Raw genomic sequence first — 21925 nt, 5'->3', positions numbered from 1 at the left:
TGAAAATATACAGGGCAAAATAGCAGAAAATAAACTTATCCTCTAGAGTATACTGTTTAGTTTACTAGGTGTCTTCCAATTTGTATATTTTATATTTTGAAATAAAATAGAGAAAACAATAGGCAAGAGTCTATTTTCAAAAATATATAAATCTACTAAAATAACCTAAATTTTAAGTTAAAGTTAACAGCATCACCTGGGAATTTGTCAGAAATGCAGAATATCTGCCCTCCTCCAAACTTACTAAGTCAGATATGAGGGTATTTCATTTAGTCATTAACATTTTGGAAGGAATTATGAAATGGAGATATATAACTCTGACCACAAATCTAGGAGAATTTGCATTTTTCAAGCACACATAGAGCATTTACCATGGTTGAACATTAATATATACATGTGGAGAAAGAGAGATAAATAATTAAATGAAAATTTTATATTAGAACTTTGCAGTCACCTAAGGAAATATAACCACTGGTAGCATGTGAGCTGAATGAAGCCTGAAGATCTGCTTTGTTCAACCCAAAATGTATTTTACCTAAGTGTATTTTTTTTTTTTTCCAGGAGATGGTGTGTTTTATTTTGTCTTGTCTGGATAGAGGTTTGATTTGCTCTCGAATGTTCCAGGATGGAGTGAGACTAGGAGAAAGCATAAGATGTAGAGGTTTATTCGGTGTAATCTTCCCCCTCGTTTTCATCTTCACCATCAACTGAGAGAGCAGCATACTTGCTTGCAGAACTGAACTTAGAGGCTGGGTTTTCTTCAGTTTTCTTTGGCTCAGGTGCAGATCTGGAGTCTTGATCCTTTTTGCCTTCTTTCCTATCAGACTCCTTCCAGTGGTCTTTGCTCCCTCCATCTCCTGGACCACGGACAGAGTTCCCGCTTTGGCCTTTTGGGACACTCACCCCGTCTACTTTGTTTTCATCTTTTCTTGCTGGTCCTTCCTCAGATGGTTGAACTGAAGCTACTTTTCCACCACTACTTGTAGGAGATTGCTGCTCTGTTTCTGAGCCCTGAGATTGAGCAGGAGGATTAGAACTTCGCTTCACCCAAGCATTCTCCTTTGGTGGAGGGGCTGGCATTACCTTTAGAGGCTGATCAGATTTGGGAGGCTTAGAAGTTGGAGAGTGACAGTCTTCTTCCTTACTGAGGGTTTCATTTTCCAGAGACTTCTCGCTTTCTCTCCTTCGTGCATCCTGATCTGACTTACTTCTGCCAGCTGTTGCGGAGGTCCCAGTCTGTGATGACTCCCTTCCTGTCCTCGACCGTTCCCGTTCCTGAGTTTCTTCACTTCGCCAACTTGGGTGCCTTTCCCGAGGCCGTCGTTCTAGTTTTGGCTCGTCCAGCTGACGCTGCAATTTCTCTTGCTCCTTCTGTAGCCGTTCTTCTACTTCCCGTTCTCTAGCAGCCGTGTCCACAGGCTTTGCCCCTCCAAAGATGGAAGCTGCTCGACTGGACTGGGAAGTGCTAGCAGAGGAATCATCTTCCTTAGGAGTACTCCGAGGCTTTACATTCAGTTGGGTCTTTGGGGGGGACCTCTATCATCACGCCTATAATCATCTCTGGAGCTCCATGACCGATCATCCCGTCTGTCGTATCGGTCTTCATAGCCATCCCCGCCTCCTCTGTAGTCACCATCCCTGCGGTTCCCACTACCAAATGCTCTTCTGCCTCTGCCTATCCCGGAGTCATAGCCTCTGTCATAGTCTCTGCTGCCTCGGTCATCATAACGATCCCGGCCTCCCTATCGATCCATATCCCGGCGTGGGCCGTCACGATAACCGTCACGATACCGGCCTGAATCCTAACGACCACGATGCTTGTCTCCAAAGCTATCATCCCCTCTTCTAGGTGGGTAGTCGTCAAAGCTGTCTGTGGCAGGACGGGCCCTCCAGTCTGTATCTGTTTTGTCAGAATCCCGATTTCTGTCTCGGCCAAAAGAACGATCATCCCTGTCTTTCTCCTGTGCTTGATCAGCAACGTCCACTCGAATTCTCCTGTTACCTAGAGACTCTTCACTGAGGCTCAGGGCGCTGAACAGGGAATCCAGGTCTTCAAACTCGGCATAACCAAAACCTTTCAACCTCTCTGGATTGCTGGGTTCACGTGGTAAACGCACTGCACTGATACTCAACCCTCTAAAGAACTCCTTAATGGACTCTTCAGTCACATCATAGGGCAGGTTCCCTAGAAAAGCAGTGTAGGGTGGTGATTTGGGAAGACGGCTCCGGTCGATATTGGGTTCCCGAGCAGCCCGTGGAGCAGTGGGAAGGATGGAACGGTCAATTGGAGGTGCCCTGTACACATCATCATCGTTGCTGTGCCAAGTGGTTGAAACACCTCCTTCCAGATCGTCTGTTTCATCAGCCCAGCTGACTGGCTTGGGAACATAGGTGCTTCCTCCACCAGTCCCCCCATCCTCGGCCAGGAAGTCTGTTAGGGAGATAGTCTTCCCCTTCTTATTCTTCTTTTTCGCTGAGGCCGCCATGTTGGGAGAGGGAGAGAACGCCCCTAAGTGTATTTTTGCCACTTAAAAATCTATTGCCAACATTAAAAAATCAAAATGTTTGAATATATAACATAAATGTGAATATTTAAATTATATTTAACTATTATATATAAATGTATTTTCTGTAAGTATTTAAAACATAGTGTACAAACACACATGATATCTGTATTTTCTTTAAAAATCTGAAGGTCTGGCTACCATAGTATGGTGACATTCTTGCAACTTAATACTTCCACCTCCTTTAAGTAAAACAGACCCTCAATCTCTACTCCCTTCACCTCTTGCTCCGTCTGTGTTGCACATCTCCATTATGTGACCAGTAACTTCAAGCATTTGAGATTGGCATTGCTTTCTTCCTCTCTCCTTCCTTCCCTTTTCTCTGTCACTATTTTTATCTCTATAAAGCCATTAGGGATGGGAGTGAGGTAGTTGAATGTGTTGTGATGAGAATTGCTCTATTGTTATTCACAAATATTTGGTTCCCTTTGTGCATTGAACTCAGGGATGGCCAAGTCATTTTCTTTGCCCAAAGAAATGCCCATCAAAGTGGTGTCACTTCCAAGTAGAGGTTTCAAAAGCCAATACATGATTGCCTTTGCCCACATTTCCTTGGTTCTAAAATCATAGGCACATATGTTGAGCTTTGTTCAGCCTCAAACACTGAGGGGCTCTGATGACAGGACCCCCTTGTGCAGCCACGATGGACATAGATAATGGGCCATAAATCAACTTTGTTGTTAAGTGCTCAGATATTCTGTAGTTTTGTTACTGCAGCCTATTCTGGTTCATCCTGACTCTTACAGCTGTAAAAGATTAAAGACCCTGGAGTGATTCGGTAAGCTGAAGAATCCACAAATCAAAGCCAAAATAAAACAAGAAAAGTTTACCCTGAAAATTGAGATCCTTGACCAAAGTTGAGGAAAAGTAAGCAGTTATAAAAATAGAATATAAATAATAATAGATTAAATATACTTAATATTTAAAGTAAATAAAATAAAAATAAATAAAATAATAAAATTCATTGAAATAAAATCTGAGGATGAGTTCAGAGTATCAGAGTTACATTACAATATTATTGATAAATTTAGTTCAATTCAGCTTATATTAATTTCATGCACCTATTAGATACTGTGGAAACTAATATGTTTATTAGTTATGTACAGAAACAGATCATGGTCAAATCCCAAGTGTGTTTATGGAGAAGTATATAGGGAATAACATGGCACAGAAGATCTAACTCCATCAGAGAAGAGAATCAGGTGGGCATGATAAAGAGGGATTTCCTGGAGAATACAAAAGTTGAATTAGATTTAAAGGATAAATAGGGGGAGGAAGTAGCCTTAATAAATATTTAGAGTCATGAAGTAACTGGTGGAAATGGTGAACTATACCTTTTTGAAACATTAAAACAAGATGGTGAATAGTTAACAATGAGATTTGAAATATAGTCAGAAGCATGTAATTTATGCCAATGAAAGCAGAGAAAAAGAAGATAAGATTTGAATTTTTGTAGATTTCTGTGGAAGTGATGGGTAAGAATAAACTGACAGGTTGTTATTCAAGAGGGACACTGGGAGCAAGGAAGACCACCAAGAGGCTATTACTGAAAAGTGAGGTTAGCCTGCTTTAAATGACTGGCATTGACTGTGTAGACAATTAATAAGAAAGTACATCTCTCATGCTAGGCATGTAATGAATATATGCTAATCATGGCTCCATGCACATTGTCTATGTTCAATAAATGCTTGAAATTTTAAATAAATTATAAAGGCAATGACTTGACTTCAGAATATGTTTTTAAATAGATTGCTTTAGACATGCATCAAAGACAGTAAAATGTATTACAAGGTTAGAATAATATAAAGTTATATGCTACAGGAAAATTATCAATAGTCAGATGAGGAGAAAAGGTTTTTTATGTGAAGTCATTATATGCTATTAGGTGCATCATAAAGATATAAGAAAGGAATGCACTACTCCATGAAAAATGTTCAGAAAATTGAAAATGTGAGAAAAATAAAGTTGGAATCTATTTTGCAAAGTATACTCCCTCCCCCTAAAAATTGCAGATTACTACAACAGTTAGCATAAAACATTGAAAAGCAAGAACATATGAGGCACTTATTAACTTATCTCAGTGAAAATGGGTAAGGTTTTCTAAGCATATATTAATGGAATAAATAATAAAGAAAAGGATTGATAGGTTTGACTACTGGAAAATTATAAAAATAATTAGGTCATATAGTGCTTCATCTGTCTCTGACATATAATACCTGAGCAAGAAATTATTTAACATCTCTTATCCTATTCTTGACTCTATGAATCTACCTATAGGAATAGGAAATGTAAATAAACACATCTATCTCATTTGAGTGACTAAGTTACAAGATACAGAATCACCTATCACAGTCCTTAGAGCATAACTAGTATCTGTTTGACCTAATTATAGTTATGTGGAATTGTTATTCTACAGGTGAAAGATTCTTGAGAGATGACATAATCCAATGGAGCAGTGCCTACCACTGTACAAACCTTTAGACCTTACTGAGATTTCAATTCACTATCTCACAGTGTAGTGATTTCCCTCATTGTGCTAGAAATGTCCTCCTTAAATCATGTAGAAATTTTTCCATGGAATGTTTACCAAATCAGTCATAGTTTGGCCCTACTGAATCAGATACGAAATTTCAAAATTCACTTCCTCAGTCATTCCATGCTTTCTGTAACTGAGGACAAAATCCACCCATTTTACTTCACTGAGACACATCTCCATTGTGGAGATGAGTTCCTCATTGAAAGGATTTTCATTTCTCTTGACAATACGATTACTCCTTTCTGAGTGTGGTTACACTGGAACATCCAGTACCAATAATGAAATTACAAATGTTATCTGAATTTAGTGAAGTCTATCGTTTTCCTGATTCTGGCTTATATAAGCTAATAGTAATATATGTATCATTGTTGTTCACTTCTTTCTCCAAGTCTTTCAAGATGATGTTGACTAGTTTCTGTCATCCAGAACAACTAGCTCTCATCCTCCTTGTTGGAACACCCTAGGATATCATTATCCATGGTTTAATGTGTCTCAAGCAGTATGTTGCAACTAATAACTTTTATAAAATCTAAGTTAATTATTTTAACTTTCTTTAAAGTGGAGTCAAGGCTTTACTCGGAGTAATGTAACTAAATTACATTCTAGTGCTGTTTATTAAATAACAAGGAAAGCTTGAAATGAGTCATAATTTTTGACCAATGAAGCATAGATATGTTGTGACTATCAAACATCATGTGCACATTGGCCATATATATATATACATTCCACAAGCAATTTGTAGTTTTGTTCTCCAAGTTCTTTTATATTTCCCTAAATAATGTTAGAAGTTGCATTTATTTTTGCATATGGGCATGAGGCTAATTAGTTTCATATATAGGATTTAAATTCTGAGCCATAGGGAATGCTCTTTTTCAAATTTACTAGATATTAACAAAATGTTTTTTCACATTGCTTGTAGAAATATATACACTTATTAGTGGTGTATTAGAATGCTTATAGCTGAACACTGTTACCAAACTTTAGATGGTCAACTTCTGAAATTTTTTCAATTTTGTATGTGTGAAATTATACTACTTTACTGTCTTAATTTACATTTTTTTTGGATAGCTCTTTAAGATATGTATCTCCTTGACAAGCTTTTTGTCATTCATTTCTTTAAAAAAATTCTTTTGGCAATTTAACCTCAGTTACGTGTATTGCACGTGTCTTTCCTCAAAGTGTAGTTTGTGTTTTCATTTGTGTATAATGTCTTTGCTTTAACATAATTATGTAACTTAATACAGAAAAATATATCAGTCTTTTTCTTTATCTTCTTCTTTCTCTTCATATTTTCATCAAGATATAATTCTCATATCATAAAAATTGACCTTTAGAGTGTATAATTCAGTGGATTTGATATGTTCACAAAATTGTGCAACCATCACCACTATCTAATTCCATAATTTTCATCACTCCCAAAAGAAGTCCTGTACCCAATCAGGCTGGAAAACTTTAATCTAATTTCTGACTCCATGGATTTGCCTATTCTGGAAATTCCATATAAATTGAATGAACCATGCAATATTTCACCTTTTCATGTCTGGCTTATTTCATTTGTAGCGTTCTCAAGGTTTGCTATGTTGTAGATTGAATTTACACTCTATAATGTTTATGACTGAATAGTATTCCATTGTTTGGATATACCACATTTTGTTTATCCATTCATTAGTTCATGGACATTTGGGTTGTTTCCACTTTGGAGCTATGAAGGATAATGCTGCTATGAACATGCAGGTACTATATTTGTGAACATATATTTTCAGTTCTCTTGGGTGTATACCTAGGAGTAGAACTGCTGGGTCATTCATTAACTACATGTTTTACATTTTGAGGAATTTTCAACCTGTTTTCCAGAGTGGCAATACCATTTTATATTACCACCAGTAATGTAGGACAGTTCCCAGTTTCTACACAGTCTCCTCAACACTTCTTATTGTCCATCTTTTTGCTTATAGCTATTCTAATGGGTATGAAGTGGTATCTCGTGATTTTGATTTGAATTTTCTGAATTACTAATGATGTTGAGGATCTTTTCATGTATTTGTCAGCCATTTGCATATCTTCTTTAAAAAAAAATTTCTACTCAAATTATTTGCCAATTTTTCAATTGGGCTATTTAAGTTATTATGGTTGGGTGGTAAGGATTCATTATATATTCTAGGTACCAGTCCCTAATCAGATATACAATTTGCAATTATTTTCTTGTATTCAGTATGTTGTATTTTCACTTTCTTGATGGTATCCTTTGAAGTACAAAAGTTTTTAACTTTGATGTTCAGTTTATCTAATTTTTTTTGGATGCTCATGCCCTTGGTGTCATAAAAAGTATTCACTGCTTAATCCAGGGTCATAAAATTTTATACCTATGTTTTAAGAGTTTAATAGTTTTAGTGCTTAATTTTAGATCTTTGCATTTTGAGTGAATTTTTACATATGGTCTGATGTAGTATTCCAATGTAATTTTTTTGTCTGTGGATATCCAGCTATTCTAGCACCATTTGTTGAAAACAATAATCTTTCCACATTGAATTGTTTTGGTCCCCTTATCAAAAATCAGTTGACCATAAATATGAAGGTTTATTTCTGGACTCTAAATTTAATGTCATGATCTTCAAGCTTATATTTATGCCAGTACCATATTTTTTTTTATTACAGTATATTTGGAGTATGTTGTGAAATCTGAAAGGGTGAGTCCTTCAAGTTTTATTTGCTTTTTCAAGATTGTTTAGGCTATTCTAGGTCTCTTCCATTTCTGTATGAATTTTAACATCATCTTGTCAATTTCTGAAAAATATTCAGCTGTATTTCTGAAGGGCTTGTGTTGAATCTGCGCCTCAATCTGTAATGCCAGCTTCACAATATTAATTCTTCTGATTCATGGACTTGGGATGTTTTTCTATTTTATAAATTCATCTTTAACTTTTTTCAACATTGTTTTGTAGTACTCAGTGGACAAAACTTGCACGTCTTTTGTTAAGCTAAATCCCAAGTATTTTAATATTTTTGATGTTACAAATGGAATTGTTTTCTTATTTTCATTTTTGTATTTCTCATTGCTAGATACAGAAATACAAACGATTTTTGTATACTGATATTGATAAAGGATGCTGAAATCTTTTATCATCACTTATAGTCTTATTGTGTTTTCCTTAGGACTTTCAATATACAGGTGTATTAGGGTTCTCTAGGGAGACAGAATCAATGAGAGATGTAATAGACTGTCAACTCCAAGGAAGATGTCCGATGAACTCCTCGGGAAACGAACCGACAACTTCGACGAACTCCTCAGGAAACGAACCGGTAACTTCGACAAGCTCCCCAGGAAATGCTTCACTGGGCAGCCGAAGAAGTGAAGGTTCTCTAACCGTCCCACATATAAGCCTTCAACTGATCACCGGACCAAATCCAGCCAATTGCATTCTCTCATGGTGGAAGCACGCCCCTTGATGAGGCATCAGTCAGCTGCAGTCAATTGACTGATGATCCGACAAACTAGCCTCAAATATCCTCACAGCAATCATCAGGCCAGTGCCCGCTTGACCACATAGCTGGGTCACCTAGCCAAGTTGACACATGAACCCAACCATCACAACAGGATTACATCATTCGTGAATAGAGATAGTTTTACTTTTTTCTTTCCAATCTGGAGTCCTTTTGTTTCTTTTTCTTTCCTAATTGCACTGATTATAATCTTCAGTACAACACTGAATAAAAGTGGCAAGAGTGGACATCCTTCTCTTGTTTCTGAGAGTAGGAGAAAAGCATTTTGTTTTTTTCAACCCCCTAGTATGAAGTTGGCTATAGACTTTTCATGAGTCTCTTATGAAATTGAAGAAGTTGCTTTTCTAGATTGTGGAGTGATCTTTCTTCTTTTGAAGGGGTGTTCAATTTTGTCAAATACATTTTGTTCATCTATTGAGATAATCATGCAGTTTTTGTACTTTAGTCTATCAATATGGTGCATTATGTTGGTTGATTTTTAAATGTAAAATCACCCTTGCATCTTAGGAATAAATCTTATTTGATCATAGTGGGTGTTTCTTTTAAAATATTTCCAGATTTAGTTGACTAACATCTATAATCATGAGGTATATTCATTTTTAGTAGTATTTTCTTGTGATGTCTTTGTCTGGTTTTAATATCAGAATAAAGCTGGACTCATGGAGTGATTTGGGGGAGTATTCCTTCCTTTCTAATGTTGGAAGAGTTTGTGAAAGATTGCTGTTAATTTTTCTTTTAAATGTTTGGTAGACTTGACAAGGGAAACTATGTGCTGTGGGTTTTTATTGTGGGAAGTTTTCTGATTAGTAATTTAATATCTTTACCTGTCATAGGTCTATTCAGATTCTGTATTTCTCCTTGATTCGGTTTTGGCAGCTGGTGCCTTTTTGGAAATTTTTCATTTCATCTAGGTTGTCTAATTTGTTGGGATAAAAGTGTTCATAGTATTCCTTTATGCCTCCTTTTATTTCTGTAAATTTGGTTGCAATTGTTTCTCTTTCACTCATGCTTTAATCATTGAGACTTCTTTATTTTTTTCTTGTTCAGCCTAGTATCTCAGAGGCCATAAATCCAAATCAAGGCATTGACTATAAAGCTTTTTTACTTTCTGGGTTGGGAGTTTTCTGCCTGGCTGGTAATCCTTGTGTTGCTTGGCTTTCCCATTACATGACGGAGACCCCTCCTTTCCCTTCCAGTATATGACTCCTCCCCATGACTTTCTCTTATTATGTCTGAATTCCTTCTGCTTATAAAGGAATTATCAAGTTTATCTGGATTAAGACCTAACCTCATTTAGTTGGGCCATAACTTAATTAGAATAGGACCTTCAAGAGATCCTATTTGCAATAGGTTCACATCTGCATAAATGCAGATTGGATTATGAATATGTATAAATTGGGGTACATAATTCTATCTACTACAGTCTAGCTAAAAGTTTGTAATTTTTAAAATCTTTTTTAAAGAGCCAACTTTTATTTTCATGGATTTTATCTATTATCTTTCTATTTTCTATTTCTTCAATTTCCACTCTAATATTTATTTATTTTTTCATTTCTCTACTATTTTAGGATTAATTCGTTCTTCTGTTTATAGTTTATTTAGTCAGAAAGTTAGGTTATTTATTGAGATTTCTTCTTTTCTGATATAGGTGTTGATAGCTATAAATTTATCTCTAAACAGTACATTACCTGCACTCCATATGTTGCTGTACATTTTGGTTTTCTTTTATTTCAAATGAGATAATGCCCTTTATGATTTGATGAATTATTGGAAAATAATGCAATCCCCATACAGAGAACTTTGCCATATCACTATCCCCCCAAATATCCAGATCCACCAATTTTAACATTTTGCCTCATTTGCCTTATAATTCTTTCTAACAACCTATCAATCCATCTATATGTTTATTCATCTATCTATTTATCAATCCATTTTCTGATGACTTGAGTGTAGGTTGTATACATCATGATCCTTAAACACTTGATATTGCCACATACAATTTCTGACAACAAGGATCTTAATGTATGCATCCATCTTAAGTGCAGTTATCAGGTTCAATAAATTTGACATTAATATAAAGTTTCAGGCTATAATCCAATTTTTTCATGTCCCAATAATGTCCACTTGAGCCTTCTCTCTTCTCATTAGATCCTGTCCAGGATCACATACTGCATTTAATTATCACAGTCTTTTTATTTCTTTCTTTCTGTTTTATTCTGGGAATATATATACACAACAAAAATTTTGCCATCTCTACCACTCCCAAACATATCACTGAGAGAGATTAATCACATTCACTACATTTCTGTATCCTCACCACTGATTTCCGTTACTAAAACTTTCCCAAACTGAAACCCTACACCCATTTTGCATTAACTACCATTCTACTTGACTCCTGCCCTGGGCAGCCTATACCCTAATTTCTATCCTTATGGAACTGAATATTTTCTGATAATTTCTTTGAGGTTACCATGGGCTTTAAAATTAAATTCTGAGTTTTTATAAAATCTAGTTTTCTTTGATACCAACTTAACTTCATCAGTACACACAAACCATTTTCCTATAAACCTAGTTTTTGTGGCAGATTACATGTTTACACATGAGTCTCAGACCACTGATGTATTGTTACATTTTAGACATTTGCCTTTTAGATCCTATAGGAAATAAAGAGCTACAAACAAACGTACAATAGTATTGGCATATCTATTTACTCCCTCACCTTATCCTTGCCAGAGATATTTATTTCTTCATGAGGCTTTAACCTATGCTCTCTTGTCCTTTCCTTTGAACTTGCAGGGCTCTCTTTAGCATCTCTTGAAGGGTGAGTCTAGAGGCAATACATTCCATCAACTTTTGTTTGTCTAGGTTTGTTTTAATCTTTCCCTCATGTTTTGTGAGATGTAGAAGTTTTGGTTAAGAGTTTTTTTGTTTGTTTGTATGCAGCACTATAAATATGTCATCTCATTGCCCTCTCTTTTTTTAATGCAATTTTACTGTGTACCTCACAACTTCATTCCTTCTTGTAGCTGTTCAGTATTCTCTTGTATGCATACACTACAGTTCATTCCACTCATCAGTCGATGTACCCTTAGGCCACCTCCATCCATTGTGAATCATGAATACCGCTGCCATAAACACCAGTGTGCTAATGTGCATTCATGTCCCCGCTCTCAGGTCTTCCAAGTATATACCCAATAATGGGGTTGCAAGACCATATGGCAACCCCATACTTAGCTTCCTGTGGAACCACCACACTGTCCTCCAGATTGGCTGCACCATTCTACTTCCCCACTAATAGTGAATAGGTTCATCCCTTTCTCCACATTTTCTTCAGCACTGATATCCCTCTATTTTTTAAACCGTTTTATTCACATACTATATCCACTCCATCCTAATTAAACAATCAGTGGTTCCCAGTGTAATCACATAGTTATGCATGCATCACCTCTATCTGTATAAGGACATTTCTGTTTAGTTTTCATTGTGATCTCAGGTGTTCCACCCTTTCCAGACTGGTGTATGATGTGTGTCTGGTCACAGAAGTCTCTGAAACAGCTGTTCCAGACAGTTCCTTGTTATTTACTAGCTTTCCTAGACTGCACTGCCTTCTTGCCCTCCATGGTTCCTGAGACAAATTGGCGGTTTATTTTATTAAGACTCCCTTGTATGTGACATACTGCTTCTCTCTTGCAGTTTTCAGAATTTCTCTCTTTATCTTTGGTATTTGACAGTTTGATTATAATATGTCATGCATGATTCTGAGTTTACCCTGTTTGAAGCCCTTTGAGCATACTGGAGGTGTATATTCATATCTTTCATTTCATTTCTTTTAATATTCTTTCTGCCCCTTTTTTTCTTTCTTTCTTCTCTGTCAGGGACTCCCACAATAAGTATATTGGTACACTTGGTGGTGTTCCACAGGTTTCTCAGCTCTGTTCACCATTCTTCATTCTCTCCCTCTTCTCCTCCTAAGCCTTATGATTGGATGATTTCAATTTTCTTGTCTTCAAGTTCAATAATTCTTTCTTTTGCAAATTCCCGTCTGCTGTTGAACTGCTCTAAAGAATTTCAAATGCCTATTACTATGGTCTTCATCTATGTGTAGCTCCTTTTAATAATTTCCATCTCTTTCTTGATATTCTCTTTGTGTTCATCTATAATTTTCCTGATTTACTTTAGCTCCTTGCCCATGTTTTCCTTTTTCTCTTTGAGCATATTTAGGACCTATTTTTTAAAGTCATTATCTGATATATCCGAGGCAGGTCTGGTCCTTTTCAATGAGAGTTTCTAATTATTTAATTTTATCCTTTGCTTGCATTATCACTTACTTTTTCTTGATATGTTTTGTAATCTTTTGTTGAAACCTGGACATTTTGATGTATTAGTATGTTCTTACTGGAATTCAGACTCCAAGGCATTGGTTCCTTAACATTGTACAGCTAGTGTTACGTCAGAGCTTTCCTTCTATGTCAGGAGCTAAAAAAGACAAATACATACATATACATATATGAGAAAAGAAAACACCTTTCCCAGTCTTTGCAGATTGATCCTTGTGAGTGCTCTCTTTCAGAGCTTTCCTATACAGTGAATTAGAGAACAGCTCCCTACCAAAGCAAAGCACAGGGGCCACCTTGACCCTTTTGACAAATACATCTTGTCTCAGGCATTCAGGAATGGCCCTTGGAATTTCCCCATTTACAAAGAAACAAATGCCCCTTCCTCCCTAGAAAACAATTTCCTCATGGTCCCGAACACTGCACCATATGTTCTGCAGTCATTAAACCCTTGCCCCATAGAGCATGACTTGACTGATCTCCCACAGCATTCTGTAGGAGAGCTCTGTGAGCCACCTTCTGTATGCAGGGCAAGTTCTGTGATGATGAGTCCTTCAGGCCATCACCAGAGAGATAGGGCCAGACATACATGTTCCCAGCATGCACACAAGGGCTACTCTGTTCTCTCTGGAACCCAGACCAGTAATTCACACTGGGAGCATGGGCCTGCTCTGCATCAATTTAATGAGGGGAGGAGGAGGGGCCAGCCAGAGTTCCAGGAGATCCTACCACGTTTAAATAACATTTGTCTTGACTTGGTGCTGTTGCTAGAATCTTTTAACTATTTGCTGGAGCTTTGAGAAAGATATTTCTTCTAGTTCTTGCTGTTTGCTCAAAACTTCCATGGGGGAACAGAGCCCTGAAGTGTCTCCCTCTACTTTCTTCAGGGAATATATATATATATATTTGTTCTTCTGAAAATACTTTTTAATTTCCCTTGTAATTCCTTCTTTAACCCATTGGTTATTTAAGAGTGTTTTGTTTCCATGTATTTGTGAATTTTCCAAATTTTCTTCTGCTTTTGATTCTAAATTTAATTCAATTATTGTCAGAGAACACACTTGTATAATTTCAATCCATTTAAATTTATTGAAACTTAAATAAATGAATGTTCCTGTGTGCTTCAGAAGTGTGTGTGTTGGGTGCAGGATTCTATAGATGCCTCTTAGTTCTAGTTGGAATACAATGTTGATCAAGGCTTCTATTTCCCTGTTGATATTCTATTTATTTATTCTATCCCTCATTTAAGGTGAGATATTGAAGTCTCTGATTATAATTATTGAAATGTCATTTTTCTCTTAAATTCTGTCAATAGTTTCTTCATGTATTTTGGGTCCCTATTGCTAGGTGTACAGATTTTTATAGTTGTTATAACTTCCTGATAAATTGCTCTTTTTAATGATTATATGATTTCTTTGTCTCTACTAATGCTTTTTTTCTTAATATCTACTTTGTCTGATATAGTATACGCATTTCAGTTCTCTTTTGGTTGCTGCTTGTATGCTAAAACTTTTTCCATAACTTTGCTTTCAAATTATTTGCATGTTTAAATCTAAAGTGTGCCTCTTGTAAACAGAACTTGTAGGCAGATCATCTTTTTTATCCATTCTACCAATATTTGCATTTTCATGGAAAGTTTAGTCAATTTATATTTAATATAATATAAATATTTAATATATTTAGTGCAACTACTGATAAGGTAGGATTCACATTTTCCATTTTGCAATTTGTTTTCAATATTTCTATGTTTCTTAGTGTCCCTTTTCAGCTATTGATGCTTTCTTTTGTATTAAACAGATATTTTCTACTCTACCATTTTAATTCCCTTACTGTTTTGTTTGCTATAGTTTTTGAGTTATTTGCTTAGTGGTTTTCCTGGGAATTATAATTAACACCTTAATTTATAAAAATCTAGTTTGGATTAATTCTGGATTAATGTTAACATCATATAAAAACTTTTTCCTATGTATATCCTCTCTCCCCATCTGGGTGATCATAAATTACATCTTTATACATTGTCTGCCTGTGACCACAGTTTAAAATTATTTCTTTATTCACTTGTCTTTTAAATCAGCTAGTAGTAAAAGTATTGCAAACACACAATAATCACAAAAACATTTATACTCTTTTATATTTATACATGTTTTATATTTAGACCTCTACTGGTGATTTTTATTCTTGTGGATTTAAATTACCATATAGCATACTTTCATTTTAGCCTGAAATAACCCCTTTAACATCTCTTGCAAGGCAAATATGCTAGCAAAAATATTCTCTAAGATATTTTTTTCCCAAAATGTCTTAAGTTAACTTCCATTTTGGTGGATATTTTGCTGGGCATTGAATTCTTGGTTGGCAGCTCTTTTCTTTCAGCTCTTTGAAGGTAACATCCAACTGCCTCTGGCCTCCATGGTTTCTGATTGGAAATAAGTTCTTGATATTTTTGAGGATCCTTTGTAATGTGATGAGTTGAATTCTCTTGCTGCTATCAAGATTCTGCTGTTGGCTTTGGCTTTCAATGGTTTGATTATGATGTTTCTCAGTGTGAATCTCTTAAAGTATATCCTACTTGGAGTTTGTTGAACTTCTTGGATGTTTAGCTTAATGTTTTTGTTTGTTTGTTTATTTATCAAAATAGGACATATTTAGCCATTACATTTTCAGGTATTATTTCTGTGCCTTTCTTTCTTTCTTCTCCTTCTCAAATTCCCATTATGTATAAGTAAGTACAGTTGATATTACACTCTTCAGTTATCTCAGGATCTGTTCATTTTTCTTCATTCTTTATTCTTTCATTCAACTGGATAATCTTTCCAAGCCTATATTCAAGCTTGCTGATTTTTCTTTTATCTGATAAAATCTGCAGTTCCCTGTACTGATTTTGGATTTCAGTGAAATAGTTTAATAAGCTTGATGCCAGAGAGCCCCAGGAGTTCTCAAGGAAGTCGAGACTCTGACCAGGGGCTGTTACTGTGAATGTTCTTGATTCAGTGTCAGGATAGAATTTGAGGAATACTCAGTGTTTACAGACAAAGAATTTAAGGACTATTCAGTGTGCACAGCCCAAAAGTTTTATGCATAGCAAAAGTACACACTCAAAGAGGACGAGCATGGGCATTCTCCAAAGGAGAAGCTTTCTGAGGTTGAGGTTGGGATCCTTGCATTATAAGGACTTGGAGGTTCCTTTGCCCCTCTGGTTATGCTAATAAGGTATTGATGAGTTACACTTTTCATTGGTTCTTTTCAGGTGCCAACATGAGTGAGGCCTAGGTGTGTGGGGGCTGGGTGTGTGGGCACCAAAAGGAACTTTTTGTTATGGATCTTAGGGTCACTTTCCCCTCCCTTCTTCCGTACCTAACCTGTCTCATTCCCATCTCAGAGAATTCTGTCCCTTAATCTTAAGGGCTGCTGAAGGAGGGAAGTCAGTCTTTTGTAATTGCTTCCTGCTGACAGAGGTGGCATTGTCCCTGCCTATAATGGGAGCAGAATTCTCTGGCCATCGTGTCTAATGATTCTTCTGGAAAGGTGTGCCGATTTGAGTGTATTGTGTCCCCCAAATGCCATTATTTTTGTGGTCTTGTATGGGGCAGAAGTTTTGGTGCTGATTGGATTTGCTTGGAGTGTGCCCCACCCGGCTGTCGGTAATGATTCTGATGAGATGTTCCCATGGAGGTGTGGCCCCGCCCATTCAGGGGTGGGCCTTGATCAATGGAGCCATATAAATGAGCTGACTCAGAGAGAGGGAACTGAGTGCAGCTGGGAGTGATGTTTTGAAGAGGAGCAAGCTTGCTAGAAAGGAACGTCCTGGGAGAAAGCCGTTTTGAGGCTGGAGCTTTGGAGCAGACGCCAGCTGCCTTCCCAGCTAACAGAGGTTTTCCGGACGCCATTGGCCATCCTCTGGAGAAGATACCCGATTGCTGAGGTGTTACCTTGGACGCTTTGTGGCCTTAAGACTGTAACTGTGTAGTGAAATAAACCTCCGTTTTATAAAAGCCTATCCGTCTCTGGTGTTTTGCATTCTGCAGCATTAGCAAACTAGAACAAAGGGTATGGGGTTTTTTGCATGTTTCTTGTTCTAGTGCAACCCCTTGGTTGTTTGTCTATGTCTTATAAGGGAGTCCGATCTGTACCATGACTTGTGCTGTTACTGTTGAGGAGCAGTGCTCTAAGAGATAGAGACAGAGACAAAAACCCAAAAAGCCAAGGAGAACTAGGGTGGCTAGCCCCATTAAACAGAAAAAGATGGAGTGAAGAATGGCAACTATCCTGGGAGGCAGAAACTTGAGTAAATCAAATGGGAAGACAATCAAGTGGCCTGATCTCTAAGAGAGTTAATATCGTGTGTTATCTTTGAGCTCCGATTAACATAAAACAGCATTCCTCTCCCAGGAAGGCACACATTCCTCCATGAGACACCATAAGAGCATCCAGGGCTCATCAGTTTTGGTGATGCTTGCTAATGAATTTACTTGGGATTGGAGATGAGTTAAATTGGAGGCCATTCATTCAATGCTAAGTGGATAGTTCAAGGGAGAGATTATGGTGTATCAACTTTGCACAGACTGTTCCTCAAACTCCAGTAGTTACAGATCTCCCCGATCCTGATGGTAGCTAGGAGTGGGGTTAGGAACAGGATTGCTCTTTGATTCTGGTTTGGGATGAGATGTTGGGAAGCTGGGAGTGGAAAAGGCTCATTTCTACTCTGAAACTTGAGTACTGGGACTACATATACTAAACTGCATGTCCCTGACCACCAGAGGGGTAGGCTAAGATAGGTTTTATGCCCTGATTGGGGTCTAGAGGGACAGCATATGGCAGGTTGTCTACTGGTCCAGATGATGCACTGCTGGTTGCTGATGTTGCCAGCTGGAGTTTGATTCACTTGTGGGTGATCTGTGCTCCACTGCATGCTGAAAGGCAGGGCCCTAGGGAGTTGTCGTTAGAATCTAACATGATGCCTCGATTTTTATCCCAGACCATTCCTGGCATTTCTGTCAGGTGGTCTTAGAATCCGATACAAGCACTGACACGTCTGAAGATATCACAGATTTGCGTCTGTCTCCCGACTGAGCCTGGCAGAACATGATAGCTTCCCCTAAGAGGGAGTAACAATTTTCTCTAGGAGTGCACCTTTCCTGGGGAACTTAGAGACAGTGACTATGTGCCCCTTGTCATATATGATAGTGCCTTGTTTCTGGTGGATAATACACTGGCCAGTGCTGACAGTGACAGAGGTGGGGTCCTCAGTGATTTAAAAGGTATACTTGCAGCTTAAATAGGTGGTTATAGACCCAGAGTTTTGTACCAGTGGGCCATGCCTCAAATTGCCCACAATGAGAGACATGTATCTAGTAGAAGGATAGATTAAAGACAATAAATGCATGCTGGACCATGCTAAGGTAAGGGTGAGTCTGTATGTGAGCAAAAGGAAGTTAGAGGATGTGTATAAAGTTTAAGGGTTATAAGAGATCTTTGCTTAGTAGAGGGGTTGGGCACCCAGAGACTATTAGGCACTTATGACTTATGGGAACATCCCCTAGTTTACAATTTAAGGGTGGCATGAAGTGATGGGTTTTTGGATTTCCATTGACCCCTACCATAGAGCAAGTCTTTGAGGATAGAGCTCCAGAGTGATGGCTAAGACAGAGTAAGTGGCTCCCAAGTTGATTAACAATTCTTACCTGCCACATCAAGGGTCACCTGAGGCTCTTCCATGGTGATGGCCAGCTGAGAGTTGGGAGCCACATGGGACCTCGGGCCTCCTCAGTCTTCATTCAGTGTCATCACTGGTGCAGGGTTTTTCTCCGTCTTCCTTTGGAGCTGGGGACAGTCCCTTTTTCAGTGACCCTCTCATTTGCACCAACAGCAAGATCCTGGTGATCCCTCCAGGCCAGGAGATTCTCTACTCCAATGTTCTGATTTCCTACATTTAAAACAACTGCCTTTTCACAAGGTCTAAACTTTGGGTGACCCTGAGGGTGCAGGGTGCCGTTTATAGCGACTGCTACCAAGTGAGCCAGCCTTTTGTCCTGTTACTGAGCCCTCTGGGCTCTTTCCAACTTTTCAGCTTTATCTCAGTTATTTAAGACACTGAAAGCAATGCCTAGCATTTGATTAAAGGGGATCTGTGGTCCCATAGCCATTTTATGCAGTTGCTTCTCAATTTCTGGGTATGATTGGCTAATAAAGCAAGTCCCTAATGAAATTTGCCCTTGTGGGGAGTTGAGGTCTATGTTAGTATATTTCCTCAAGGTATCTGCTAAGCATCCCTGGAATAGAGCAGGGTTTTCATCTTTCTCCTGGGCCACCCCTCTAATTTTATCATAATTTACTGGTTTAATGGTGCATTTTTTCATTCCTGCTACAAGACAGGTGATCACACAGTCTCAGTGTCTTAAATCTGCCTGCCTGCCTTAGTAGTTCCAGTTGTGGTCATTACTGGGGACTGCAGTATCTCCTACTGGGTATCGATTTGGCTGAGCTGCTTCTAGATTATCTGCATGAGCTTCAGCTTCTGCCCATAGATAGAGATTTCCTCAAAGTGCAGCAGGTGCAGTTAGGTCAAAAGAGTAAAAGGGACTGAAATTCTTCACAAAATTGCCCAGGTCTTCTGAAAAATGCCTTAGATTCTATTTACACTGGGCTAAATAGGTCATGAAGACTAGCTTATATTGCGGCCAGGCTATATTGCAGAAGACAACTAACTTTTTTCTCTTTAGGCCATCTAGTTTGAAAGTGTCCCATTGTGTCAGGAGGCATCTATGGGGAGAGTCAGTAGGGATAGAAGGAGAACTACCCATGTTTTGCTATTCTGCTGGTTGTGTCACTGCCTGTGAGAGGGAGAAAAAGAGAGGAGAGGAAAGGAGGGAATATTAAGGAGAAGTGGGAGTCTTCACAGAAGGCTCCCAAATGACCTCTACCTGGGTGTCCCCGGGGCTCGTAAATAGGCGAGCACAGAATAGGAAAGTCCTCAACATAGGCAGAAGAACTTGTCACTGAAAGGATTGTCTAAAGACATGAGTAGTTCTGTAGACAGGGTAGAAGGTTCTGGAGGGACTGTGCCTTGTGCAGGCAGGAAGTCTGATGCAGGAAGTCTGATACCGTATGAATGGGGTTCAATTAGGTCCCTGACTGGGCTGGGAATCCCCAAGACAAAGCAGGACGTGCCTATAGAAACATCCAGCTATTGAGAGGGTCATCTAAGCCTTGTAAATGTGACATCCATGGCCTGGAGGAAAAACTTCCTGTCCTGGGACATCCAAAGGCAGCAGACCCCCGCCCCAAGTCATGAGTGGGATGGTGGGTCCCCACAGGATAGCGGAAGAATTTCCTTGCACTTTGACCTGAAATTGTAAACCCTGTTGAACTTCAATTTAAAAGATTTAAATGAGGGTGGTGGGACTTGAGAGTTCCTACGCCCCTCTTTTAGTTGTTTCCAATTATTGCATCCATTTCACTCAAAGCTTGTGACTCACACAATTAGAAAAGGTCTTTGCCTTTTTCCTGAGAGAGCCCCCTGGGAGCCCTAGGGAAATTCTGGAAAGTACTAATTTATCATAGAGTGTGAAGGTGGTAAAGACAGAGAGACTCAGGCATAGAACGCAGACAGGATAGCAAACTCCTGCATGACTCGGAGAGCTCCTCCAGTCAAGCCCCCAAAGAAGGGTGTCAGCTGTCACTCATTTAACCCTTGAATCTGCATGGTGCCAGGAGCTCCACCACTCTTGGGGGGAGGGGAGCTGCGGTCAAATGAGTGGGCGGTGTTTATGTTCTGTGGGCGGAGAAGAGAGCAGGACAAAGGCAGAGAGCAACACTCTTACCTGTAGGAGGCACTATCGTGTCCCTTTGTGGTTGCCAAACTGATGCAACACACAGCTCCGGGAATTCTCAGAGAAATCGAGACTTCAACCAGGGACCGGCGCCGTGAGGGTTCTTGACTCAGCCACAGGAAAGACTCTGCGGACTAGTCAGTGTGTACAGCCAAAGAATCCAAGGACTGGAAAGTGTGTACAGCCCAAAACTTTAATGTGGAGCAAAAGTACACGCTCCACGTGGGTGATTGCTGGCATTCTCCAAAAGAGGAGAAGCACTGCTGAATATTTGATTTTAGTTATTCTACTTTTCAACCCCAGAATTTTTATTTGGAACTTGTAAATAATTTTACCTCATAATATATATTTCCTATTTAATAAATATCATTCTCACTCTCCCCTTTATTTCTTCTAACATAGTTTCCTTTAGTTCTTTGCACATATTTAAAAGAGCTAATTTACCTATCTGTCTAGTAAGTGCAACATCTGGGCTTCCTCAGTGACAGTTTCTGTTGGCTGTTTTTGTTTTTGTTTCTTTTCCCTATGTGTTGGGAATAACTTCCTGTTTCTTTGAATGTCTCAGTTTTTTCTTTCTTGTCTTTTTTTTTTTTTTAAACTAGATAATTTAAGTAATACAGTGTAGCAGCTCTCCCCTCTCTAGGCCATGTTGTTGGTTGCTTCTTGTTGCTGCTGCTGTTTGTTTATTGACTTTCTTGAAGTTATTCTCTAAAGTTATTTATGTTTGTCAGGTGTGGCCACTGAAATTTCTACTTGGTCAGCATAGTAGTCAGCTAATGATTGGGCAAAGTATTCTTTAAATACCTGAAATCAGTTTCCCTCCCAAACATTGTCAATGTTGGGGCATGTCTTCAGTGCTCAGCCCAGCAGCTGGAACTCTGCAGAACTTTTGCAGAACCTCAAGTTCAGCTGGAGGTGTAAGACCATGGTCTTTTCAAGTCTTCCTGGGCACCTGTGTGTCCTAGGATAGTCATAGACTTTCTCCACTGATTGATAATGCCTTTCCGTCAGATATCACGTTTTCCTATGTACCTGTTGTCGAGTGCTCTTGTTTCTATCCTATTTCTAAAGAAAAGCCATTCCAGACGTCTTTATGGTATCTGTCTCCTGGCCCCCTTCTGTCTGCTTAATGAACTGGCTTATCACTCTGAGCCAGACAAA

At 38.4% G+C, this 21925-nt stretch overlaps 1 protein-coding gene across 1 annotated transcript; it reads right to left on the bottom strand.

The window, feature by feature from the left end:
• Positions 1 to 558: 558 nt before the first annotated feature.
• On the bottom strand, positions 559 to 2499 carry LOC119512679 (eukaryotic translation initiation factor 4B-like). The gene is given in 2 exon segments (XM_037807505.1): positions 559 to 1517; positions 1520 to 2499. Coding segments are annotated over 2 exon segments (1821 nt in total). The 5' UTR covers positions 2487 to 2499; the 3' UTR covers positions 559 to 663.
• Between the last annotated feature and the right edge of the window lie 19426 nt (positions 2500 to 21925).

The sequence above is a fragment of the Choloepus didactylus genome, chromosome 17, assembly GCF_015220235.1.
Source record: "Choloepus didactylus isolate mChoDid1 chromosome 17, mChoDid1.pri, whole genome shotgun sequence".
In the NCBI taxonomy this organism is placed as follows: Eukaryota; Metazoa; Chordata; class Mammalia; order Pilosa; family Megalonychidae; genus Choloepus; species Choloepus didactylus.
Note: the sequence above shows the minus strand (reverse complement) of the source record. Positions and strands in the feature narration are given on the sequence as shown.